The sequence below is a fragment of the Myxine glutinosa genome, chromosome 11 (genome assembly GCF_964187855.1).
Source record: "Myxine glutinosa chromosome 11, kmMyxGlut1.1, whole genome shotgun sequence".
Taxonomy (NCBI): Eukaryota; Metazoa; Chordata; class Myxini; order Myxiniformes; family Myxinidae; genus Myxine; species Myxine glutinosa.
The window spans coordinates 4,023,369-4,050,716 of NC_136271.1; the positions used below are offsets into that span (position 1 = coordinate 4,023,369).

The 27,348-nt window shown below is 44.0% G+C and overlaps 2 protein-coding genes across 2 annotated transcripts in view; one reads left to right on the plus strand and one right to left on the minus strand.

Annotated features, from left to right (window-relative positions):
• Window positions 1-22,699, plus strand: part of LOC144888164 (interferon-induced protein with tetratricopeptide repeats 3-like) — a 28,612-nt gene extending 5,913 nt beyond the window's left edge. The window contains exon 3 of the mRNA XM_078786357.1: window positions 20,656-22,699. Within this exon, the coding sequence (XP_078642483.1) occupies window positions 20,664-21,344 (681 nt within the window). The 5' untranslated portion in view covers window positions 20,656-20,663 and the 3' untranslated portion in view covers window positions 21,345-22,699. The remainder of the gene's footprint in view (window positions 1-20,655) is intronic.
• The window catches only part of LOC144888279 (ATP-dependent clpX-like chaperone, mitochondrial), a 343,583-nt gene that overhangs the window by 97,293 nt on the left and 218,942 nt on the right, over window positions 1-27,348 (minus strand). The gene's annotated exons all lie outside the window — the stretch shown is intronic.

The window sequence follows — 27,348 nt, forward strand, 5'->3', positions numbered from 1 at the left end:
AGAATGCGGCATTTGTGTACATATCCAACAATTACTTTCATTTGCTATAGCAGCCCTTGTATGGGCTAAATGTAAAAAAGTATTAATCCCGTGTAATCCATCGGGTTCTAAAGGTGTGTCTTTATCCTTCATCAAACTTCTCTTCTGCTTTTGTCGTTCCGCATGATCATATATCTGTATATCATTTGCTGGTGTTGCGTTTTGTTCCCTCATTACCCCAAAATAATCCATACAACACAGAGTCCCCACTACTAGAGAACCAATTCCTAGGATAAATATCACCATTTTCAAGGAGTATCTGAAGTAGAAGTCTCTGGTTTCCCTCGATTGGTCGGCTTGTCTTGATAAGGTGTTTCCCTTTGTCCCACCTGTATCCATCTGTAAAACATGTGAGCTACCCCTTGTATATGTCCGTACCTATAACATAATTACATGTCAATAAAATTCAACATCGTAACTAATAAACTTCCTAACAGGTTAATGAAAGAAAATCCCTAAAAATTCCTTATTATTTAACATCAATCTGATTATTTGCCTTTCCCTGATTCCCTTATATCCCGGGGTCCACCTAACTCCCTTGATCATGAGTGTAATTGTGCTACATTATCCCTCATGCTGTACTAATATCAGTAGGTAATTGTATGTCATGTAGGCAAATAAATGTCGCTATCTCAAGTAGGACTACTACATGATGAAATAATCAATCACTACAAGGGGCGTTAAAATGTAATTCAAATGAATGTAAATCACGAGTATCATTTATCCGCCACTGAATGTTCTGCTGGGCTGCTAGGTGCAGCCTCATTTTCTGTGGGGCCATCCACTTTAGCACCATGTGCTCGCTTGCAATGAGAGGCATGAATCCAACTTGGTCTACCTTGGCATTTTACTGCAGTATGCGTTGTCAACAGCACCTGATGTGGTCCTGACCATCGTGGTGTCAACGCAGTTTTTCGTTTGAAAATTTTGATGTACACATAATCTCCAGGTTGAAAAGAATGACACTCATTCTCTGCAGGTTCTGGTAAAGCTTCCTTCACCTGGGAATGAAACATCTTCACAATTTTGGTCAATTCAATACAGAAAGAGTACATCAAATCATCCATCTGGTGAATATCCATCTCCTTGATCATCAGGGGAGGTGAATGAGGTACCCGCATTGGTCTCCCCATCAAGATTTCATGCGGGGATAATCCCGTTCTCCTATTGGGAGTAGCCCTCATTGCGAGGAGTGCAAGTGGAATGGCATCTGGCCATTTCAAGTTGGTGTCCGCACAGATTTTGGCCAGCTTGTTCTTTATTACTCCGTTATGTCGTTCCACTGCTCCCGCCGATTGGGGGTGATAAGGACAGTGAAGATGAAGGTTTATCTGCATTGTCTTACCCAATTCCTTAATAACATCTGCTGTGAAATGCGTACCCTGATCAGAAGAAATCCTGCAAGGAACTCCAAAGCGACATATGAAGTCCTTCAACAGAATCTTCACCACTGTTTTGGCATCTGCATGTCGACAAGGGTAAGCTTCTACCCATTTTGTAAACATGTCTACAATCACGAAGACAAACTGAAATCCAGCGCACTTTTCCATTTGGATAAAATCCATCTGTAAATGTACAAACGGATCTGACGGTGCGGGATGAGCTCCTGGTGTAGTCTTTTCACCTTTGCCTGGATTATACGTCTGACACAACTGACATGTAGCACAACACTGCTCTGCCACAAGTGTAAACCCAGGTGCATACCATTGTTTTAACACTGATGCACACATTCCTCCTTTACCTGTATGACTCACTCCATGAGCCAGACGAGCAATCCATGGCAACAATTGGCGAGGGGCGACAACACGTCCATCGGGAGTAGTCCATAATTTAGATTCTTTGTCAAATGTGCATCCAGTCTGTACCCACACCTCTTTTTCCCGGTCTTCCACCACTTCTTGCATAGCGCTGATGTCTTGCAGCGTCGGGGTATTTTCAGGAACCCTTACAGGTCCCTGTATGATCACCGGGTCTTGTTCCAAATGTGCCGCAAGCTTCGCTGCTTCATCCGCCCTTGCATTTCCCTGTGAGACCTCATCTCTTCCTTGTGTATGGGCCTCACATTTTACCACTGCAATGGCCGATGGTAGAAGGATTGCTTCCAAGAGGCTAGCAATCAACCTCCCGTTTTTTATTTGGCTTCCCGAAGATGTCAAAAATCCTCTCTGTTTCCAGAGAGCACCATAATCATGAACGACCCCATGCGCATACCTGGAGTCTGTATAAATGGTTACTCTCTGGCTTTCCGCTAAATGACAGGCTCTAGTTAATGCATACAGTTCTGCCTGTTGAGCCGAGTAAGTGTTTGGTAATTTCCCACTCTCCCATGTCTCAGCATCTGTGCATACTGCATATCCCGTCAGTAGTTTACCGTCCAATGCTCTTGATGATGATCCGTCAACATACAGTACCAGATCTGCGTCTGGGATGGGAATGTCCTTCAAGTCAATGCGAGGCACTAGTGCATGTGCCAATACCTCTGCACAATCATGGGGCTCACCATCTTCCTCTGTTGGCAACATAGATGCTGGGTTCAGCGTTGGGCAACGCTGAATGGTGAGGTTTGACGGTGCCAACAATCCTAGTTCATACGTTGTAGCCTTTGATGCTGAAAGGTGCTGTATTCCTGCCTTCAGCAAAACCGTCGCCACGGCATGCTCAACAAGGAGAATTAAGGGGCACCCCAGGACTATTGTAGCTGTGGCTTCTACTGCATACGATGCTGCTGCCACTGCTCGCAAGCACTGTGGAAACCCTCGTGCTACTGGATCCAATCGAGTGCTGTGATACGCTATAGGGCGCAGTTTTCCCCCATGTTTTTGCGCCAACACCGATTGGGCAAATCCTCCTTTCTCATGTGAGTAGAGAAAGAAAATTTTTTCATAATCCGGCAGTCCTAAAGCAGGAGCTGATGCTAAGGTATCTTTCAATGTCGTAAAAGCTCGTTCAGCCTCCGGGGTCCATTTCAAAGGAATTGGACTGTTTGGTAAGCTGATGTCCAGCAGAGGGCGAGTCAGTGATGCATAATCAGCAATCCACTGATGGCAAAACCCTGTTGTCCCCAGGAAAGATTTCATCTGCTTGACAGTTGTAGGTTTTGGGAGTGCCCAGATCGTCTTTACACGTTCAGGGCAAAGTCGTCTCGTATCTCCTTTCAGAATATGTCCTAAGTATTTCACCTCTTCCTTCCAGAATTGCAACTTATCTCTCGAGGCCTTGTGGCCTTTGTCTGCTAATGCTGTCAGTAGCACAACAGTGTCCTGTTTACATGCTTCCTTTGAAGTCGAGCATATGAGAAGGTCGTCAACATATTGTACCATCACTGAGCCTCCAGGAAATTCAATGTCGCTGAGGTCTTCATGTAGAGCACGTGAAAACAAAGTTGGGCTCTCTGTGTACCCTTGTGGTAGAACAGTCCAAGTGAACTGTGAGCCTTCGTACGTGAACGCGAACAAATAACGCGAATCCTCATGAATGGGTACACTAAAGAACGCCGAACATAAGTCCACCACGGAGTAGAACTTTGTATTGCTTGGAATACTTGACAGTACAGTGATGGGATTAGGGACCACCGGATAGGCTGGGATGACACAATCATTAATTGCTCGAAGATCCTGTACAAATCTCCAGGTAGTCTTGCCTGGCTTCTTCACAGGTAAAATAGGAGTGTTGCACATGCTCACGGTGCGAACTATAACTCCCTGATCCGCCAATGATCGAATCACTGGTGCAATACCAGCTTTTGCCTCTGGTCTCAATGGATATTGGCGCTTTCTAGGCAGTGGCTTAGAATCATCTACTGTGATCCTTACCGGTGCCACACTCTTGATCCGTCCCACATCATTCGGATGCGTTGTCCACAAGCATGTTGGTATTTGATCGAGTGGGTCCGGATCCCCGTTGGTGTCGGAGCTGAGTAGGTATAGCCCAACATTTTTAGTGTTAATTGGTTCATCAATCATGATGAAGGTTGAAGAAAGCGCCTGCTCTACAAGCTGCCAGCAAAATCCGTCTCCATCTAAGTCATAAAGTGGGGCTTGTTGAATTTCTCCCATGTATCTCATGTTTTTGCAATCTTTCAAAGTTGCAATCATTGTTCCAACATCTTTTGCTTCATATCCTTGTGCCACCGCTAAGGTGACGTGTGGGGTTGTTGTTTCTGGTTGATTCCACAGGAGTTGTTGATCTGGCGTCAAAGACACTGACATGCCAATTCCCTGTTCTCCTACCCACAGTGATGTTATATGTACATCATACCTTGTGTCCAGGTATCTCGAAACCTTCTCTGCATAGGACACCTCCTTCCCTATAGGGTCATGACATGTCGTACAGTGAAGATCAGTCTGCCATTTCAGAGAGTCCATCAAGTAGCTGTCTACCCACTCCTGTACTTTGGGCATTGCAACCTTCAATGTCATAAAACTATCGTACAAAAGTTCTGCCATTTGTGTATCATTGATTTCCCATCGATGTGTTCTTGGTTCTATTGCGCTTTGTAGCATATCAATGACGAAGTCGTGGGAATGTTCTGGCATTTCTAGATACACTCCGTTTTTCTTACATATGACAGTACAGTTCAATTTGCACAATAAATCTCTTCCCATCAAATTTACTGGAACGCCAGATGCCACAAGAAAGGCATGTTGTGCAGTCAACGGGCCAAGTTGGACACGTAATTCCTTTGTGACAGGCGTATGTATGGGAACCCCTGATACTCCTACCACCGTCGTATAGTGTTTTGACAATGGTATATTGGGAAAGTCTGCTCGTCGCAACGTGGAATGCGTGGCCCCCGTATCGACTAAGAAAGGAGCCTTGCATCCGCCTACTGTCAGATTAACATTTGGTTCCTGTGCAGCCGACCTTGAAATTAAAGGAAGTGCTGCCACTTGGTCATTCTGATCTAGTCAGAAGGGCGTTGCAGACCATTTATTCTGCTGAGGTCCTCCCTTAATTGGGGCATTCCTCAATAGAGCCCTATCTGTTGGCTGAGGTGGTGGTAGTTGGTAGTATCCCTGTCCTTGGTTTCCCTGTCGAAATTGTCTTCTGTTGGGGTATGGGCATGCCCTTTTCCAATGTCCCCTCTTTCCACAATTGAAACACCGGTTTCTGTCGTTACCTGGTATGTCCACTTGTTGACTTGTCTTGCTGGGTTGCATGTCTGGGTCTCCGGGTTGCCATTTTGACCTCTGGTTTTCTCCTGACTCATAGTTGTTGTCTGTTGCATTGTTGCGTTGTTGCATAGAAAACCTATTGCATTGGTTTGTAGTCATCAAGGCTTGTGTCTGTAGTTGCATCAATTTTTCGGCATTTATAGCACTGTTCCTGGCCTGAATTCGCTGATGATGCAAAGCATAATTCAATATTTCTTGCATCGGCTTGCCTTCCCAAGCAATACACTGTCTTTCCACTTCACTCTTCAATTTCGGCAACAGACCATTAATAAAAAGGGGTTTTAGGGCATTGTCGATTTGTGCCCGGTCTATTCCCGAATATAGTCGAAAAACATCTCGCAATCTGTCTAAATAATCACTAGCATCCTCTCCTGTTTTCTGTTTGCACGTAACCACTTTATTCCAATCAGTCACGGGCGGCAATTTTTGTTTGGCCTCTATTAATTTATTTATCTGTGCCATTTTAGCCTCTGCGGGTATGTCTAATTGTCCATTTACTGCATGTACCCAGTTTGCCTCACTCATTAATGTCTTCAAAGTGGTGGTATTAGGAATTACCCACTTTAAGAGTATTTCCATGTCTCTTATAGTCGGCAATTGCATCTCCACAATCAATCGTAGCTCTTCTGCAAATTGAAGTGGATCTGTTTTGATTGATGGCATACCGCTCTGTAATGCCTTCAATTGGTGTATTTGCCAAGGTCTATACATCAAATCTGGGCGTTCCTCATTTGCCCCTGGAAATTGCCGTTGCGGGAAATTCATAACGCCACATTGTTCAAAACCTCCCTGTGGGAGAGTCAAGTTTTGAATGTTCATTGGCAGATCATATTGATCGTTGGATAGATTGGCATTCATCACAGAACCCTTACTCCTTGTATGGTGGTATGGGACGTATGTTGAAGTTGTTGCAGCTGGTTGTATTGCTTGCCCACTTTGAGTCGGTTCCTGTCCTCCAGTTGCACCCTCTGGGGTAGTTACCTCAACTGGGGCACTGCTTTCACCTGTCTTCTGTCGGCTAGAGCCAATCGTTTCACTCTGTACTGGCCCTTCGGCAGGTAGAGGTACAGGTACCTGTACTTCCTGTGGCTGATATACAATATTTCGCCGATAGGGTGGAGGAGTTTCCTCTTCTAGTTCATTTATCTCATATGACCTTGCGTCTGGGTACAATCTGGACTGGGATCGCTTTCCATTGCTAACTTCAAGAGGCATTTGAGTGGATACCTTTTCCAACCTATGTTGTATCTGCTTCATTTCTTTCTTCACACCCCCCATTTTCGTTTTGGTCTCCCTGTCTCTAGACTCGATGTCCCAGTAATAAAATGGTTTCCAATCCACCTTCAACTTCTGTCTGTCTCTTGCTTCTAATTCTTCTCTGAGTGTTTCCAATGTGTTCCTGTCAAACGTGCCATCCTTAGGGAATTCCTTCTTTCTCCCTTTTGTCCATTCATGCCAAGATTCCAAATCTTTAAGTGAATGTGGACCATATTGCTGATACATGTGGTTGACGCAAGCACCTCTTTGGGACAAGTCCAGCTGACCTTGTTTACCCTTGCAGACTCCATTTCCCATTTTGCCTGTATGTGAATAACACTCAATATTCACTCAATGTACCAGGTAGATTACTAGGATCTGCGCTTTGGAATGCACCTGTACACACCTGTACTATATGTCCTATAAATAAAATCTACTGGAGTTTGTTCCACCTTTTATCAAAGTAGCGTTGGATGTGTTGTAGCTTGCTCCAGGTTCCTCTAAAGCTTCACTCGTACTTCCAGGAAGGATCTCTCCACCTGTTCACACGGTGATTTCCAGAGAATCTCTCTCACCTGTGGCTTTTGCACAATCCAATCTCACAGATCAGTATTTGCAGATGAGCCAAAGGGTCAGTATGAAATGGGTGAATCCTCAGGTGTCCGCTCTGTTGAAGGGGAAATCATACAATGGTAACCGCACATATATATCTATATATAAACTCACCACCTTGCTCAATTTTCCAAGGTTGTCTTCACACTGATAATATCTCACAAAGATATTAAAGCTTCTTTCTTGAGACCGCATTTTCATCAATCAAACGATCAATATATTCAATTTAATTTATTCAATTCAATTTATCCAGTTAAATTTATTCAATTAAATTCAATCAATTAGATTCAATCAATCAACAATTCAATCAATTATTCAATTTCAATTAATTCATCAATATTCATCAATAAATCAAATTAATCATTTTGGATGACTCCTTGCATAAGCCCTTTCCCCAATGATGTCAGGACAGGTCCATCCATTGACTGAGATCGAATCTCATCGGTCGTCACCTCTGGTTCATACCTCATGTCAATTGATGAATCACCGTCCTGTCCTTGGGTCATATCTGACATATTTCCCCATTTTGCCTGGTCTCCACAAATTTTCTTTGCAACCACTAAAGGCAACTCATCCTTCATTCGTGAGACAGCCAAAATGGATGGCAGATATTAAAGTTCATTGGGAAAAATATCTCATCATTTTTTTCTTTTAATAGTACCCAAAATCTCTTGGCAATATAAATTTCGTAAAACTCCTGAAATAAGACTGTAAAATTCCTTCAATCATGCTAAATTTTGAAACTCCATCGCTTGTAACACCCAATTTATCCCATAGGGCTTGAAAGTTCTTTCCCAAGTTCATGCAATCATTCTGCATTTGAACCCTATGATATCATTCATAATAATCATCATGATTTTATAGTCATGGTCCTATCATAATCATCTATTTAAAACGAACATTTCCTTTATCACCACAGCTATGTGGTATAATCAACAATAGAATAAAACTGTACATAGCAACAGGCTACCTCATGGCCACTTAGTATACCTATTGACAATAAGTCATAACAATATCGAATAATCATTGAACAATTTAAAAAATCGCTTCCACTGCTCCAGCCGCAGCATTCGTCATTTTGTCTGCTCATCCACGTGACCAAAACGAAATAAAGGGAGCTCAACCATTACACAGCGCTTTTAATGGCGCATGCCATAGGAACTCAACGCAATTTCGACTCGGCCAGAAAAAACGAGCAAATTTTGCAGGATGTTAACTGGAATTAGCCGTGAAAATATATACAAAATACACAAAAATACACACCCACAAAAATAAACAACAAAACCCAAACAAACCCAAGGTCGACCCTCTTACACAGTAAATTACATCATTTCAGCATCGTATTGATTGCTGAAATATTCCAGGGTTTATACACACCTTAAAAGAGGTATGCGTGGTGTTGCCCCCTCCCACGTTTATTCCTCATTAAATTCCTCATTAAATTACTCATTAAATTACTCATTCAATTACTCATTAAATTACTTATTAAATTACTCATTAAATTACTCATTAAATTACTCATTAAATTACTCATTAAATTACTCATTAAATTACTCATTAAGTTACTCATTAAATTACTCATTAAATTACTTATTAAATTACTCATTAAATTACTCATTAACTTAACTTACATAGTTTCAGCATTGTATTGATTGCTGAAATATTCCAGGGTTTATACACACCTTAAAAGAGGTATGCGTGGTGTTGCCCCCTCCCACTTTTAATCCAGGGTTTATACACACCTTAAAAGAGGTATGCGTGGTGTTGCCCCCTCCCACTTTTAATTACTCATTACATCGTTTCAATTAAAAACATCGCTTCTACTGCTCCAGCTGCAGCATTCGTCACTTTGTCTGCTCATCCGCATGACCAAAACGAAATAAAGGGAGCTCAACCATTACACAGCGCTTTTAATGGCGCATGCCATAGGAACTCAACGCAATTTCGACTCGGCCAGCAAACGAGCAAATTTTGCAGGATGTTAACTGGAATTAGTCGTGAAAATATATCCAAAATACACAAAAAATACACACCCACACAAATAAACAACATTTATTCCGTTCAACAGAACAAACATTTCCTATATCATGACATGCATGTCTTCAAAATTATATGACCAAGAGAAAAAGTAAAACTAATTAAAACTGCGGGCAGTGATAACCCGGGGACCATACCGCTCCATCCTGATTGGACGGGTGCGTGCTAGAGTCGTTAATAACGACAGTCCAGATCCGATTGTTCAAAATTTCAACTCAATCGATCGAAAAATGAACGCAGGGATGCATTTTAAAGGTGCAGTGGCACTAACTGAGTTGCCACGAATATGGTCACGAAATTGCCAATATGGCCATCACAAAATATTTTCCTTAATCAATTGGCTCATAGCATAACCAATCTGCAAGTATCTCATCCGAAGATGTATCTCTGAGGAATTTTAATTAAATAAGTCATTTATAAATCAACAAGTTAATTTATTAAATGATTAATCAATAAATCAAAATTTTCCTTGACAGCCACATCAATTGGTCAGTGTCATGTCCAAATATCAGCTTCCTTACTCAAAAGGTGCCTGAGTTAATGTAATGTAATTACTGTAATAAGATTACTGCAATTACTGTAATGATTACTGTAATTACTGTAATTACCGGAACTGTAATTACTGTAATTACCTCAGGTAATTACTGTAATGTAATTACTGTAATGTAATAAGAAATGTAATTAATTAAATAAGTACTTCATTAATCGCTAATAATTAAATAACTCGTGAATTCTTATCCGATTTACTTAACATTTGAGTGTCCCCAAAACGTTGGAGCAAAACGTTGCAACAACGAAAGTGAAACGTTGTGGCGACGTTGTGGAAACGTTAGCAAAACCCAACATTTGAATGTTCCCAAAACGTTGGAGCAAAACGTTGCAACAACGAAAGTGAAACGTTGTGGCGACATTGTGGAAACGTTAGCAAAACCCAACATTTGAATGTTCCCAAAACGTTGGAGCAAACCGTTGCAACAACGAAAGTGAAACGTTGTGGCGACGTTGTGGAAACGTTAGCAAAACCCAACATTTGAATGTTCCCAAAACGTTGGAGCAAAACGTTGCAACAACGAAAGTGAAACGTTGTGGCGACGTTGTGGAAACGTTAGCAAAACCCAACATTTGAATGTTCCCAAAACGTTGGAGCAAAACGTTGCAACAATGGGAACTAGAGGGAGGGGAAGGAGCGGGAGCAAGAGACAGGTAGCCGGAATGAACATGAGGGACAATGAGGGACAGTGAGGGCGTGTCGGTATGCAATTTTCATCCAATCGCCATCTTTCACAATAATTCTGGACCGGCATGAGATGGCGTTGTCTGTCATTAATTTATATTGTAATCAAACGAGTTTTAGACATGGCGGGAAAACTGAAAAAAAAAAAATTTCCTCTCCGCCACCCTTTTTTTTTTTTTTTTTTTTTTTTTTCCTTCTTACTTTGGACCCACGGCTTTCGTCCTACACAATTCCGTTTTATTTGTCTAAATCCGACCAGTCGTTCCAAAGATATAAGCCGTTTTGTCGCAATACCATAAATTGGAATGAGGTAAAATATATATATATATAAATATAACTCCATTTCCCGGCTCCCTGTCGCACGCCGAGCAAGTCGCGTGCTTTGAGCAAGTGCAAAAAAAAAAAACAAGTGTAAACTACTTTACACGTGTACGGGTGTGTAAACGAGTGTACCGGCCTTACACGACTTGGAGGCAGATGGTCTCATGGTGCACTCACGGGCCATCCGCTCCCAGTTCACAGCAAGGCCCTTAATAACCAGCGTATTCGTGTGACTATGCACTAATCTTCGCAAAGACGCAGTCTCAATCACACAGGCGAATGCAGGCAGACATTCGTTCGCTTCGCGCACATCAGTGGCGCGTGTCAGAAGAATTACACAGCGCAGAAAAAATACGTATTTTACAGAAATCATGAGAAAAAACACGAATAATAGCTACAATCGTTTAAAACGTTCCATCCGTGACTTTGTCCGCTTATTCACTATTCCTGATTTGCCATCAAGGACCTCGATCATTCCCCGGCGTACTAACTCCGCTTTTGTAAATGAGATTTCAACAGGATTACGACTCAAAGGAAAAAGAACGAGCAGACATTTTGTAGGACGTTACCTCGGACGATCGTTAAGATCGTTACATCTTAATCATACAAAAAAATGGTTCTTTGGGTAGTAGCCACAGCACCCGGGAGTACCAGCTCAGCAATGGTTCTTTGTGATCCACTACCCAGCACCCTAGACCAACTCAAATGGATCTCTGTGTCACGAGCACATCACCGGAGCCAAAAGGTCTCATCTATATCTTCCTTCTGAGGGCTCTCCTGCACCAATAGTGCGTGGAGAAGCCCAAACACCAATTTCTCCATATACATACAAAATAACTATACACAGGTTCGTATATCATAATGGTCAATCCACAAGAAGCCATGCTTACCTTGGCGATGTCCACTTGATCCACGTACGGTAGCCACCAAGTTGTCGGAGAATGTGTTAAGACTCAGGAGACTCCAATATGACCGAAACAGCTTTATAAAGTAAGGATTTATTATAATTACTAAGTCACTTGTTTCAATTCAATAAAGACTACAATAGCTAAACGGATTGTTAATTCAAGTCGTTGGTTCTTCTTCTTCGGCCGGTCCTCTCTCAGCGCTGTTCACAGGGTTCCGTTCCGTTCCGTAGGTCAGAGCTTCTGGTGACAAGTCTCCTGACTCATAGTTTGCTCTGGTTTATATGGGCCTTGTCGCGCTAATCCCTTCTCCGCAAATGCCCCGAGGTCATGCATGCTCACCCCACTGGCACCAGCTCGCTCCCCTCCTGCTGCGAGTTCCATTTACCAAACAATAGGGGGGTGCTCCAGCCTGGGGCTGTGACCAGGTGGACAAGAGATTACCATGTTCGTGCACATTCTTGGCATTCATTTACGAAATCGTCTATCTGCTTCGTTACCAGTCTTAATCAATGAGTTACCAGTGCCAATCAATAAGTTACACTGAGTTACACTTCCACATCCCCATGACAATCTTCTCCATTTTGCCCTATTTTCTGCATCTCCCCTTGTTTAACCCCCTTGCCCGCATTTCTTCTTCCACCATCTTTAGCCAAGTCTTTCTCGGTCTTCCCCGTCCTCTACTTCCTTCTACATTCATTTCCATCACTCCTCTCAACCAGTCAATTTAATCCTTCTTCAACACATGACCAAACCATCTTAAACTGTTTCTCTTCACAGCATCCATCACAGGCTCTATTCCCATCATCTTTCGCAATTCATCATTCGTCTTCCTCTCTCTCAACGATACTCCGCACATCCACCGAACCATTCGCATTTCCACCCTTTCCAACCTTCGTTGCTGCTCTACGTTCATTACCCATGTCTCGCTCCCATAAATCATAACACTTCTCACACATGCAGCATACACCTTTCCCTTCAGCTTCAATGACACTCCCCTCCTCGTCAGCACGCCACTCAGTTCCTGAAACTTCCATACACATCTCACTCTTGCAACCGTCACTTCCATGCACATCTCCACTCCTAACTTCCTCAATGCCCATGTCACTACTTCACGTGGAACCCTATCGAATGTTTTCTCCAGTTCAACAAACACAAGGAACAACTTCTTCCTCTTCTCCATGTACTTCTCCTGCAACTGCCTCACAATAAAAAGCGCGTCTGTCGTTCCTCTTCCTGGCATCAATCCAAATTGCATTTCGTCAATCTTCACTTTCTTCCTCATCCTCCTCTACAAAACCCTTTCCAATACCTTCATTCCATGCTCCAATAACTTTATCGCTCGATACGAGCCACAGTCCAGAGGGTCACCTTTCCCCTTGTTTCGAGGGACGAGGGTACTCAGTTCCCAATCCACTGGAATGCGGCCTTCTTTCACCACCAGATTGCAGATCTCTGTCATTCTCTTCACACCCCAATTTCCCGCTGCCTTCAACATATCCCCCACAACTCCCGTCGCCCTCCCGCTTTTCTACTCTTCAATGCTTTTATCGCTTCCTCAACTTCCTTCTCGGTTATCTTCTCTACCGGTCCTAAAACTGGGTTACTCTCGATGTTGCCATCCCATTCATTCTCTGCATTCAACAGTATTTCCATATATCTCTTCCATTTTCCTTTAATTTCATCTGGGTCGACAACGATTTGTCCCACTTCATCCTTCAAGCAACTCACCCCCATCACATCACACCTCTCTTTCGCTATCTGCTTTGCAATCCTGAATACCGCTCTCTGACCCTCTTCCAAATCCAAGCGTTCTCCGAACATTCTTCCGACATGCCTCCTGCACCTTTGCTACCTCTTTCTTTGCAGCCTTCTTGGCTGCCTTATAACTTTCATGTTCTGCCTTTTCTGCCCCCATACCCTTCGCCTTCTGCCACTCCTTGAACTTCTTCCTCTTCTCGTCAATCTTCTTTCCAACTTCATCATCCCACCACCATGTTTCCGAGTGCCTCGGTGGTCCTTTTGTCCATCCACATACCTCACCAACGGCTCCGAACAGACTATCTTTAATTGACATCCAACCACTTTCAAGCTCAACCACATCATCCTCTACCATACTCAGCCTCTCTTTTAATGCCTCCCTCACTGTCACCTCTTTCAACCTCCACACCTTCATTCTCGGTTGGTACTTCACCCACTGAGCTCTCCTCGCACCTTTCACCCTTATGTCGCAGACAACCAAGTGGTTCTGTGAAACAGCCTCCTCCCCCGGGATCACCTTTTTGTCCCGGAGGTGCCCCCTATCTCGCCTACGCACCCGCAGGTAGTCAACGGTTGTCGTCGACCCACCTGACGTGTATGTAACAAGCTTATTATCCTCTTTCTGGAACTGATTATTACAAATCAACAAATCAGCTCCATCAGCAAACTCCAAAATCCTTTCACCTTCTCCATTTCTCACACCATATCCGTAACCCCCATGAACTCCCTCAAAACCGTCCATACACCATCCCACATGTCCATTTAGGTCTCCTCCTACCACAACAACTTCCTCATCTTTCACGTTTTCCATCAGCTTCTCTATCGCACACCAGAACTTGTCCTTCTCGTCATAGCTCCGACCAACCTGCGGAGCATATCCCGAGATGACGTTCACCAAGAGCTTTCCAATCATCATTTTCACCATCATCAACCTTTCACTCACTCTAGTCACACTCACCACACTGTCTACAAACTCCTCACAAAACAAGACACCAACACCATTCACGCCCTCCGGGCACCCTTGCCACACAAACTTGTATTTCTGTCCCTGCCTACCCTTCACCATTCTCACACCACTTCCCTTCCATCTCGTCTCCTGCGCACAACATCTGTCCACTCTTCTTCTGACCAATACTTCCACCACTTCTCCTGATCTCCCTGTCATTGTCCCTACATCCCATGTCCCAAACCTCAGAAACCGATCTCCACGTCGGGCATCAGGCGTTTCGTCGTCGTAAATGGAGTGATTTCCACCCTTGCTTCGATCGGGTTCCCCACCTTGAGTTTTGACGAGAGGGAGTGGGGTCCCCCACGGGGTACTTCGGGCTGTACCCTGCCCATATGTAGTTGCAATCAAGAAAGAAAACAGAATTTAAAGGAGGTTAATTTGGGGTGGATTAACAGGGATAGAAAAGATCAAGGTTTTGATGGAGGAAGACAAGATATTGTCATGTCCGTGGCCGGCCGATGAACACCCTCCTCGGACGAATAGCTGGACGGTCTTAATCCGAGGCGAACTCCGAATAATGGCGGTACTTTTTGGCGCGCGGACGGAGGGCAGCAAGGTGCTTACCCGAACGAAGCACACGGGTTGATTCCCGAAACCCACGAACAATTAAACACACGACAAATAAAATGCAACAATAATGATTGAATGAAAGTAAACGCAAGAATAAAATAAATGCGGAGGTGAATCTAACATTTCCTAGGGTGAGACGTCTCCACTCAGACACAAAAACAGACAAGGGGGAATATAATAAAACAAAATAAAATTCCCCAAGCCGGCCGGCACTCAGCTCTAGTCCAAAATTTGTGCTTGTGGATTGTGGTGATTGGTGGTCGTCGAAACTGGTCAGGTCGGCAGTGCAGGATGAGGATGGCTGACGAAAGGACCGCGCGTCGAAGCCCCACAATGGCAATGATCAACGACGCGAGCGCACCCCTTCCTCACGATCGAAACTGTCGACACCGTTCTCTCTCAGCGTCAGCGCACCGAAGAATGCCAGCTGTTTGAGCCAGTCTGTTCGAGTGAAGGGATCAACAATGACGAAAACCTTCCCTTCGTGCAGAAACGAGAGTCCACACCGAGAGCAGAGACGCGCTCCTCTTCTTCCTTCCCTCTCCTCCAAAGCACACACTAGCCAGAAGCGCCAGCACAACAGCGACCGACAGGGACAAGAGCCAGACCGAGAGAGAGGGTCTTCTTCTTCCTGCTCTTGAACCTTCCCTGCTCTCTGACGTCACTCGACCAGTCTCCGAGCTCTGTCGAAACACCACATGTCCTCTCGACCAATGACGAAGCTCGGGGCGTGGCCTACCAGTTACGATCCTTTCAAGGCGGAGTTTAGCCGTCGATCGAGAGTGTTCGGCTTCTGCCACTTATGGTGGGTTGTGGTGAATCCTTTCAATGGAAGGTTGTTGTTGTTGTTGTAACGAGGGTTTTATGGCCATAGGCCCCCCCATGTGAAGTTATATAAATAACCTTAAGCTCCACTTTTCCCTACTTAATACATCAAAATGTCTCCTACGCGTTCACGGTCCATGCTAATACTATACAATCCTACCTTTACTGTGGTAATTTATCCTCTACCCCCACAAACGTAACAATATTGTGGTGAGCAGCTGTTTTAAAGACCTGCAGGGAGGAGTGGGAGAGTGTGGGAGTTTGTTCCAGAGGTGGGGAAAAAGAGGAATGAAAGAGTGAAGGTGAGCAGAGAGTCTTTATTTTGGCAGTTGAACCAGAAGAGTGTTGCTGACAGATCTTGTGCGACCTGCAGGAATATTTGGGGGACAGAGCACAGACAGAGCTGGGGGAGCTAAGCCGGAGAGGAGTCGGTAGAAGACAGAAAGACCACCAACCTGCCTGCGGTGAGAGAGAAAGGCCCTTAGAATCAGCTTCATCACAGGAGATTCAAATGTTTCTGAATGCTTTGGTTTCAACCGCGTGAAGCCGAGCTAGGTGTGAGGCAGGAGCACCAGCCCAGAGGGGAGAACAGTATCCCATCCCATCAAGCTGCGGATGAAAGCTCTGCACGTGTTGAGAAGCTCAGGAGTGCCAAGGAAGGACTTCGCACAATGGAGGATGCCCAGTCAGCGACTGGCTTTGGAGGCCAGCTTGGAAATGTCATTTTCCCAGGAAAGATTTTGGCAGATAGTGAGACCTAAAAGCTTTTGTGAAGGATCTTCTTCGAGAGGAAATGGGAGGGTTTTCCAGACGGTCCTTTCAGAGAGACATAGTGAGAGGGTGAGATTTGTCAGGGTTGAGAGACATGTTCCAGTTGTTTGACCAGATTTTATCCAGGTCTGCAGAGAGTGAAGAGGCTGCAGACTGCCGATCTGAGGGGTGAGATATGGAGTGATAGAGGGTGGAGTCATCAGCAAAAATATAGATCAAAAATATTTTAAACCCATTTAGACCCCTAACACACGCTCTATATAACCCGAAGACCCTCAAGAACCCGAAGACACTTTTAGAACCTTTATATCACTTTACACTCTTTAGGCCCCCCAAGACCCTTTAAGACCCTATATAACCCCTAAGATGCCTTGTAACCCTAAGACCCTGAAGACCCCGAAGACTATTTTGTCCCCTAAAAACGTTTAGACCCTGAAAACCGTTTGAAAGAGTAAATAGAGTAAATTGTAAAGAGAGAGAGTAAATTGCTCTCTCTCATGCACAGATTTATCCCATCTCGTCTTCAGTTGTCATACCCTTCCTCCCATCCATGGTGCACGGAATCTTGTGGTGAGGCTATTGCCCAGAAACAACTTGCTTTCGTCTCCTGGAAAGCAAATCCAACGGAAGGAAATCTCATTTCCTTTCACAAAGCCCGAAACAAGTGTGTGTCCACCCTCAGGAGAGCCAAGAAACAATATCTCTCCATTCTCAGGACTGAACTCTCTTATCTGTCTCCCTCTTCCAAATTCTGGTGGCGTCTGGTCAAATCTGTTTCTGGTGTTTGTTCCCCCTCTATCCCCTCCCTCACCTCAAATGGCTACACGGCTGACTCCGCACGTGAAAAAGCTGAATGCCTCAACTCTGTGTTTGCCTCTAAATCGTGTGTCCCAAACCCATCTCTCTCTGTACCCACCGTACCCAGTCGTACCCAGCTGCTCCTGGACTCTGTGTCCTTTCCTCCTGACAAGGTGGAAAAGTTTCTGTCAACCCTCGACTCTGATTCTGCAACTGGACCTGACGGCATCAGCCCACAGGTCCTAAAATCCTGTTCTTCCGCTCTTTCACTCCCTCTCTCTGTTCTCTTCACCCTCTCTTTTGCTCAAGGTCATCTGCCATCTGCTTGGAAATCTGCCAACATCACCGCTTTGCACAAAAAATGTGCATAAACAGATCCTAGCAACTACAGACCAATCAGCCTTCTCCCAATTATCAGCAAAGTCATGGAATCCATCATCGCTTCAGATAAAAAATCTTTCCTCTTCTCCAATGGCTTGATCTCTGATCATCAATTTGGTTTCAGACCTGATAACTCTACTCTGGACATGCTGCTTCTGCTTTCTCAACAATGGATGGAGGTCCTCAATGCCAAACAGGAAATTAGAGCTGTCTCCCTTGACATATCACGTGCCTTCGATACGGTCTGGCACCCCACTCTGCTCACCAAACTCTCCTCTTTTGGTATCCATGGAAATCTCCACGCATGGCTGGCGGACTTCCTCTCTAGTCGTAGTCAACGTGTGGCCCTGAATGGGTTTCTCTCATCTCCTCTTCCTGTTCAGGCTGGAGTTCCCCAAGGCAGTGTTTTGGGCCCTGTGCTTTTTCTGCTCTTCATCAATGATCTCTCTGACTCTTGAAAATCCTCTCTATCTCTTTGCTGATGACTCTACTCTCTGTCGCTCCATTCTTCATCCCTCAGATCGGCAGTCTGCAGCCTCCTTACTCTCTGCAGACCTGGACAAAATCACAGACTGGGCAAAACAAGTGGAACATGTCTTTCAATCCTGACAAATCTCACACGATGTCTCTCCGAAAAGACCGACTGGACAACCCTCCTATCCACTTTCTGAATAATCCTCTCCAAGAAGTTCTGTCACTCAAGCTTTTGGGTCTCACGATCTGCCATGTGTTACGAATTCATGTGAATTACTATTCAGGTCTTTGCGTATCAATGTGTAGTCGATTAAAGGTTGTTGTGATTAAAGGGTCAGGAGCCCTTCTGGGAAAAAGGAGACAGGAAACGGAAGGGAAAAGACACGAGGTCCTGGAGAAGCGACGATCTTCTTCTTCTTCCTCGCCGAGCTCCGAGGCGAGGGTATCGATATCGAGCAGCGTCTGACGCTGCGTTGGGAAACCCATCTGGCGAAAGGAATTACCCCTTGACACATCAAGTTGCCGTGGGTTCGTGCACGGAACCAAGCGTCCTACACAGTTCGCCTCACTGTCTACAAGGACGCGTATGGGTCGCACCTTGGGCCTCGAGCGCTGGACAAGCCGCGCGTTGCTTTGCCCGCGTTGCTTGGCAAGGAGGTGCGCGCTGCCACCGTTATTCCCGGTACGTGACGTGCACGTTTGGGAGCACGTCAGCCAGGGGTTCGTTCAACCGCCCGTGTGCGGAGAAGCCGACCATCCTCTTGGTCAGGAGGGGCCCAGAGACATTGTGAGGGACAGAGACCAAAGGGGTCGTGAGTACCCAAGGGGTCGGGAGTGGGGAAAGGGGACACACATATATAAGATGGCCATCTTAATCATATTGGTGATTGATTGTTAATTGTGGATTGTTGATGGTTGTTGATTGTTGATTCCTTGGGGGAATATATCATTGATTGTTCCGGATCCTTGGTGTGGGGTGTCTTATTGATTGGAATTCATATTGATTGCGTTACGAAAGCGCATAAATAGTATATCTTTCTGGCGGAGTTCCTCTCACGGTCCGGGGGTCACCGAGACCAGGTAGTCACCGGGAGGACCATGTAACACATGATCTTTCCGGGGAAAACCACATTTCAAATCTGGCCTCCAAAGCCAGTCGCCGACTGGGCATCCTCCATCGTGCGAAGTCCTTCCTTGGCACACCTGAGCTCCTCACCACATACAAGGCTTTCATCCACAGCTCAATGGAATACTGCTCTCCCCTCTGGGCTGGTGCTCCTGCCTCACACCTAGCTCGTCTTCACGCTGTTGAAACCAAAGCGTTCAGAATCATTAGAATCTCCCGCGATGAAGCTAACTCCAAGGGCCTCTCACTCACTCACCGCAGGCAGGTTGGTTGTCTTTCCGTCTTATACCGACTCCTCTCTGGCCTTGCCCCCCCCCCCCAGCTCTCTATGGGCTCTGTCCCCCAAATATTCCTACAGGTCGCACAATATCTGCCTGCAACCCTCTTATGGTTAAACTGCCAAAATCAAGACTCTCTGCTCACCTTCACTCCTTCATTCCTCTTTTCTCCCGCCTCTGGAACAAACTCCCTCACTCTCTTCAATCCCACTCCACCCTCCAGGTCTTTAAAACAGCTGTTTACCACCATCTCTTATCTTCCCCCATCCAAAACCTTGATCTTTTCTACCCCCGCTAATTTCACCCCAATTCCACTTTTTTGAAATACCAACTTCTGTCCTGGAAGTCCTTGGGTTTTATACTTCTCCCACTCCCCCCCCCCCCCCTTCCCACGCCTCCTCCCCCCAAGCCCTCTCCCTCCTACACATCTCCATGCTCTCAAATGTTGTTTGTGTGCTTCCCCTTCTCTCCCCATCTTGTCTTCCGCTCCCTCTTTTTATATATTTTGTTTGTCTGGTTGATTTGTTTGTGAAGTAAATGTTAGCTCTTTCACGAGACTCGATTCAGTATATTTAAAAAAAAAAAAAAAAAAAAAAAAAACCCCTAAGAACATACAGACAACTAAGACCCCATGACCTTTTGTAACCGTAAGACTCTTTCGACCCCATTACACACTTTATAACCATTCAACCCCAAAGATCCTTTAGAACTTGTTAGGCCCTTTTATAACCCAATATATCCTTTGGATCCCGAAAACTCCTGTCTTCCCTTTTAGACCTTCACACCTTTCAGACATTTTAATGCCATTTATACCCCTTTGACCTTTATACCTTTTTGGAAGTCTTAAGATCCCTTCGACCTTTGAAGACCCTTTCGACTCCTTTTAGACCTTTTGACCTTTACATATTTCAACATTTACACGTTTTGACCATTTTAGCTTTACAGACCTTTTACCTGCTTTCATCTTTGCAGCGAGACAATTTAGATCTTTCATTCGCAATCAATGACACAACACAAGTCCTGGTGATGGTCTGCAATCTGATTGCATGGAAATTTATCCCGTTCGTTCTCAATGTTTTTCAGGAGCGGATATGGTTGATCAAAGTCTTGAAGCAGAGCTGAAACAACTGGAATGCCACTTCACCTGGAACCTGGAAGCTTCTGTTCGAGAAGTGTCATGGTTCGAAGAAGCAATTGAATTCCAGTTGAAATACAACTCTGAAGTTTGGAATCCCGCAGCACACAACTTCCTCGCTTTCATTGCTGCAATGAAGAATAGTTGGCCTTGTGCTCTGCAGCACCTCGCTGCAGCTGAAGAAGCTTCCCGGAAGACATCTCATCAAGAAATGAGTGAACACAATTTGGTCTTGTACAGCAATTATGCCTGGGTCCATTTCCAAATGAACAACCAGCAAGAAGCCAATTGTTATCTCAAAAAAGTGCAGAAGATAAGCGGTGAAACCAAGGTTGGAGATTGTACCTCACCGGTGAATCCAGAAGTGCTGGCTGAGAAAGGCTGGACCTTGTTTCGTTGTGGGTTTGCTCATTACAACAACGCTGCAATGTGTTTGAAAGAAGCATTGAAAAGTCGACCAGATCATGTCCAGTGGACTTTGGCATGTGCCATTGCATTGTGCCGTTGCGAGTGGAAATATAATTCATCTGATTGTTCCAAGATAGAACCTTTGGAAGGAGAGAAACTTCTCAGGCGGACCCTTGAACTTGACCCAGAAAACAGTATGGCGTCAATACATCTGGCAATCCGTTGTTAAGCTAAACAGCAAATGGAAGAGGCACATTTACACTTGGGGAAAGCCTTGCACAAGGCCTCAAACCATCCTACCATCCAGAAGTACATTGCTCAATTTTTAGAACGTGAAAGTTCTCCAGAAAGTTTGAATGAAGCAATAAGAATCGCTCAAGATGCTTTGAATACCAACCCCAACAACCCAACACTTTTGTCCACTGTGGGAAAAGTTTACTATCAGAAAGCGGAACTTTTGAAAAGGGAGAGAATGGAACCAAAGACCAAACAAGCTCAAATTCAATGTTTATTGGACAAATCAATTTACTTTAACCAGCAATCATATGCTGTGTCTGAAAAGGCATTTGTAAAACCAATGTGTCATGTTGCAAGTACCTACGCTGAGGATGGGATGATAGATCGGGCACGTAGTCTCTACAATGATCTTTTCGCTGACCAAGAACGTCTGACGTGTTCAGAAAATGTTCAGATTTTGCATGTTCAATTTGGATTGTTCCTTCGGTCACAAAAGAATGTAGAAGAAGCAAAGAAGCATTTTACGTTGGGCCTTCAGATGAATTAGAATCCAAATGCTACAAGCATATGCAAAAAGGCACTAGAGAAGTTGTCTCGACCACGATCCTGGTTTAAAAACTCAGATGGGAGCAATCCATAATTTCCTGTTGCCTCCCCTGCCACCCATGATAATTTATGTTATTGTGGAGTAAAAGGTTTGCGGTTTACACCATGCGTTTACTCCTAAAATTGCTATTTATTTATACAAGTACACCCGCTCACTTCGGGAGGGGCAGGAAGGGTCATTCCTCTTTGGGGTATTTCGATTACAGTCGATCTATGGTCGGATCTCAAGAACATTGGGTGTGTGGTCATTTACCAAGTTTCTTGTGAAGAGATCGCCAAGTGGTTTAAGCATTTGAGCAAGCACTCCATTCAAAACCGTTAATGAACGGCTGGCTTGGCAAGCGCTAGCTAGCTGCTTGGTAAATGAGCACAACCCGGGCTTCCTCCCTTTCCGTTTCATGTTAAACAGCAGGAGCGAGTTTCAAAAGTTCGCTACGAAAAACGCTGCATTGGTGGCAGAAAGGATCATGTTATTAACCCAACCCTTGTGGGGTATGTAGAGCACAATAGATCTTCGCTCAGTTCTGTAAGTAAAACTTACCTCACGGATGTCGGGATTCCTCCAAATTTTTTTGTTTAGTGTTATAAACAGAATTAGCGATTGTTCAAAAAGGTAATCTTTTTTTTTTTTCATGGATATTGCCCCAGACAAGGCATACAGCCACTCTAGGTAAGGGGCTAAGAGAAAGTTAGAAAAATATAAAGATAAAGCAAAACAAAATAAAAACTAGAGAGGTTCCAGGGAACCTGAACTCAACGGGTCTATATCAATATGGTTAGAATATGCATAATGGAACTACAGACTATATAGTTTATATGTGCTAAAAATATATGACAAAAATTGATTTTTCAATATGGCCGCCCTGCCGCGCCCATTTTTGGGCGTGAAACGCCCAAATGCAATCCCAAACTAGTTTACGTCTTAAAGATGCTACATAACAAGTTTCATCAAATTACATCAATATTTGTGACTTTTAGAGCGTAGACGTCGAATTGTTTACAGACGACAGACAGACGGACGACGGATACTGGGTGTCGACAAAAACTCAGCTGGACATAGTCCAGTTGAGTTAATAAATAAAAAAAATAAAAAAATAACAAGAAAACATCTAAGACACTGGAAGTAGCAGAGGTCGGGTATAGTGTATAGACTTACTTAGATTAAGACTTACTCTAAACCTCTCATTGGTTTATAGTGGATACTGATTGTAATGGTAGGCGTGACATCCAATAAGCGACACGCCCAATTCTTGGGCTCGATATTTTGCACTCCTAATGGTTATCCTTTCTGGTCGGATCCAGCTTGGACTAGACTATTAAGTACATATGTACACCTGATATAGGCTGCACATTAATCAAAACAAAACACTGAAACAAAAAAAAGCCGACTTGGAGGTACATGTAAGCAAAGTATGTCATTTGTTTTTGAAAAAATGAGGATGCCCCCAAAAGTCTCTGGTACTGCATATTGATATAGCTTTATATATTACAATACTCCTGGTCTAAAAAAAAACTCCCAGTCCCACTTGGGATGAGGGGAATTTGTAGCCACACAATCATGAAACTTATAACCACTACATGATATAATTGACCTCAGTCATCAACTTTTAAAGAAAATAATTTTTAAAAAGTGAGTGTACAAGTACTTTGGTCATTCAGTAGTGAGCATGGGGGATTTCTGTTGAACAAAAGTATATTATAATGTTCAGTGTGCAATGTGCAAATCCTTACTTTCTCAGTAATCTAGACATCTGCAATGTTCTTATTTACTTGTCTATTTAATACATGGGCAAACACAACGTTTTGAGCAGACAAGATTGGCATTGCCACATTTGCATGTGGTACAGTCTCCTTTGCAACCACATTTGATTAGTTCTCTGCATGCTCTGGAAACCTCTGGCATTGATATCCAAACTGGTACCCATACATCTGACACCTTGGTCCATGCAAATGTCTGTGGAGAAGGAACCACTTGCTGTGTCTGTGTGCTGGTTGTCCAGATTCCGGCTTGGTACAATGCCCGCCGGGCATGTTGAAGAATAGCATCCTGTGTGGGTGGTATTCTGTCCATTGATCGATTCTTCTGGCAGAAGAGTTCCTGTCTTGCTTCATTGACGGAGCTCAAGGGACTTGTTCTATCATACAAGATGATGATTAGTCTCTCGATCTTCTGGAAGTGATCAGCGTCTGTATAAAGAAGCTCAAAGGGGTGACGAGCCAGATACACAAATGTTTCTGTGATGTCTTCATAGGCTTGCCAAGCCTGCCAGGCTGACTTCTTGCCCTTACCTTGGAAGGCTGATGTGGTATCACATCCAGAAAGGGCATGAAATACTGGTAGAGCTTGTGATCTTGTTTCCCCAAGTCTGTCACATATGGCATTGATACTGTAAAATCTGTAATTCTTACCCATTCCAAAGGCAACCCAGATGTCTACCAATGGCTGAGTGACCATGAGATCATAAAATGTACCAATAAGTATGACTACAACGTCTGTGTCAACAGTGCGCACTTTAATAGTCTTCATATCTTGCTCTAGTGCATGCACGATGTGCACTATGACCCTCGTATCTGCTTCCTCATGGTTGCAGTTCAGCATGGCGTTGATGGTGCCTGTGGATACTACAGATTCACCTGATGTGATGTACACGGATTTGCCTGATGGAAAGGTAAACTCGGCAACCTTGGACGTCAGAAAGGCAAATAGCTCCTGTTTGTTTTTTGGATCACGGAGGAAGTCCATCCAATTGCCTGGAAGCTTGGTTTGGCCGGACACTTTTCTGCGCACACCCTTTCCTCTCTTTTCCCGGGTTGATTCCTTCAAACTGTCTGGAATGTATGTGTCCCACACAACATCCAACCTTGTGGCATTCTGTAGCTGCTTCACCAGGTAGGGGATGAACACCTTGTCTGCATACTCAATGAACGTGCTGACTGCAGTAGTCGGCAGACAGTGCACAATGACAGCACCATCCAGTACAATGCAGTCATAGGTTGAAGGTGGCTCAGGCTGCTCGGGCTGCTCAATACATTTCAGTAGATCGGACTTTGTGTTTGGTAAATGCAGCTTACCAAAGTCTGAGAGAGAAGGTGGAAAGGGTTGTATCTCATGGGCAAAGAATTCCTTCAGGTCACCCTCGCGACTTTGCATGGCAATGTACAACTGGCCAAAAAGTGCCACATTGTTCTGGAGCACTTTGATCTTCTTCCCCTGCTTTGTCGGGGCCTTGGGTTTAGGTCTCTTGAAGAGAGCCAGTGAGTTCTTCTTGATTGGGTCATGTATAGAGCAGCTGCGATCTTCAAGTACACTCTTGACATACTCCTGATACTGCTTTATGCCTGTGTCTTCCAATGTGCGTTATATTTCAAATGGCAAGATTTATGCCAAGATGCATGGTGGGTTACAAAATCTGCAGCAGTAACATCACTGCCAAAGTAGATGTTAGTTGGAAGTGCATCAATGTCTCTGAACTGTTCTACATTTGTCAAAAATGATGTATAAGCATCTGTCATGTCACGACTTGCTATAGGATTCTGCAAAGGGCATTTCAAAGGTTCAGATGTGTGTTGCTGACAAATGATACAACAATTCCAATCTAGATCCATCTTGTATACGGGCTCGTCTCTCTTGGCACGATGTCTGAATCCAATCCGTACCAGCAGTTTCCTTGGCTTTCAATCGGTGCTCTGAAATTGAGAAAAAAGTATATATTATTCACATTAAAATAATATCAATATAAATAACTTAAGTTGAGTTTGGCAAAAATATAAATTTTACTCACAAGTAATATTAATCCAGCTTTAATTTAGCATTCACAATGGATGTCCTATAATACTTTCCATATGGAAAATTTATTGTGATAACAAAGAGAAAAAAAACACATAATCAATCACATTTATTTTCAAGTCAAGATAGGACATCTGATTTTTTGTTTTCACTAATGATGTCCTATAATGTCTTCCGTAGTTTTAAAAATGGCCTGGGCAACAGCATTGTTTAACAGTTGCTTTTTATTATATTTGATTTATACGTATTAATCATTATCATGGGTAAAGTTAATAAGTGCTATATAATGCAGTATAAAAATATCTAATTAGCCAGAATTTTCTAAATTCCTGATATAGTGCACATTGTGTTGATTATTTTGCATAGGCCATTATTTATAGGAGTGTTTAAGCTTGTCTAATTATGCTGATTGTTACCAAATGTACATAAACACATACTTCTGTTTAGCTAAAAAAAACCTGACTTGATCACTGAAGTTCTGTAATTAAAGATAATAACTTGAAAAGTTGCTTACTTACCATAAAATATGTAGATTGTTAACAAAGGAGGCCAGAAAACTTTCCACCAATACATGTGCTTAGCAGTATAGTAAAGACAGCCTGTAGTCACAATGTCGCCCTCTAAATTAGGTATATAACTACGGATACCCACAAGGGTCACATTAAGGTTAGGATAAAAGCATAATTCTCACCATTCTCAATATCTCACCATTCTCAAGACCGAACTCTCTTATCTGTCTCCCTCTTCCAAATCCTGGTGGCGTCTGGTCAAATCTGTTTCTGGTGTTTGTTCCCCCTCCATCCCCTCCCTCACCTCAAACGGCTTAACGGCTGACTCCGCACGTGAAAAAGCTGAATGCCTCAACTCTGTGTTTGCCTCTAAATCTTGTGTCCCAAACCCATCCCTCTCTGTACCCACCGTACCCAGTCGTACCCAGCTGCTCCTGGACTCTGTGTCCTTTCCTCCTGACAAGGTGGAAAAGTTTCTGTCAACCCTCGACTCTGATTCTGCAACTGGTCCTGACGGCATCAGCCCACGGGTCCTAAAATCATGTTCTTCTGCTCTTTCACTCCCTCTTTCTGTTCTCTTCACCCTCTCTTTTGCTCAAGGTCATCTGCCATCTGCTTGGAAATCAGCCAACATCACCGCTTTGCACAAAAAAGGTGCAAAAACAGATCCCAGCAACTACAGACCAATCAGCCTTCTCCCAATTATCAGCAAAGTCATGGAATCCATCATTGCTTCAGATATTAAATCTTTCCTCTTCTCCAATGGCTTGATCTCTGATCATCAATTTGGTTTCAGACCTGGTCACTCTACTCTGGACATGCTGCTTCTGCTTTCTCAACAATGGACGGAGGTCCTCAACGCCAAACAGGAAATTAGAGCTGTCTCCCTTGACATTTCACGTGCCTTCGATACGGTCTGGCACCGTTCTCTGCTCTCCAAACTCTCCTCCTTTGGTATCCATGGAAATCTCCACGCATGGCTGGCGGACTTCCTCTCTGGTCGTAGTCAACGTGTGGCCCTGGATGGGTTTCTCTCATCTCCTCTTCCTGTTCAGGCTGGAGCTCCCCAAGGTAGTGTTCTGGGCCCTGTGCTT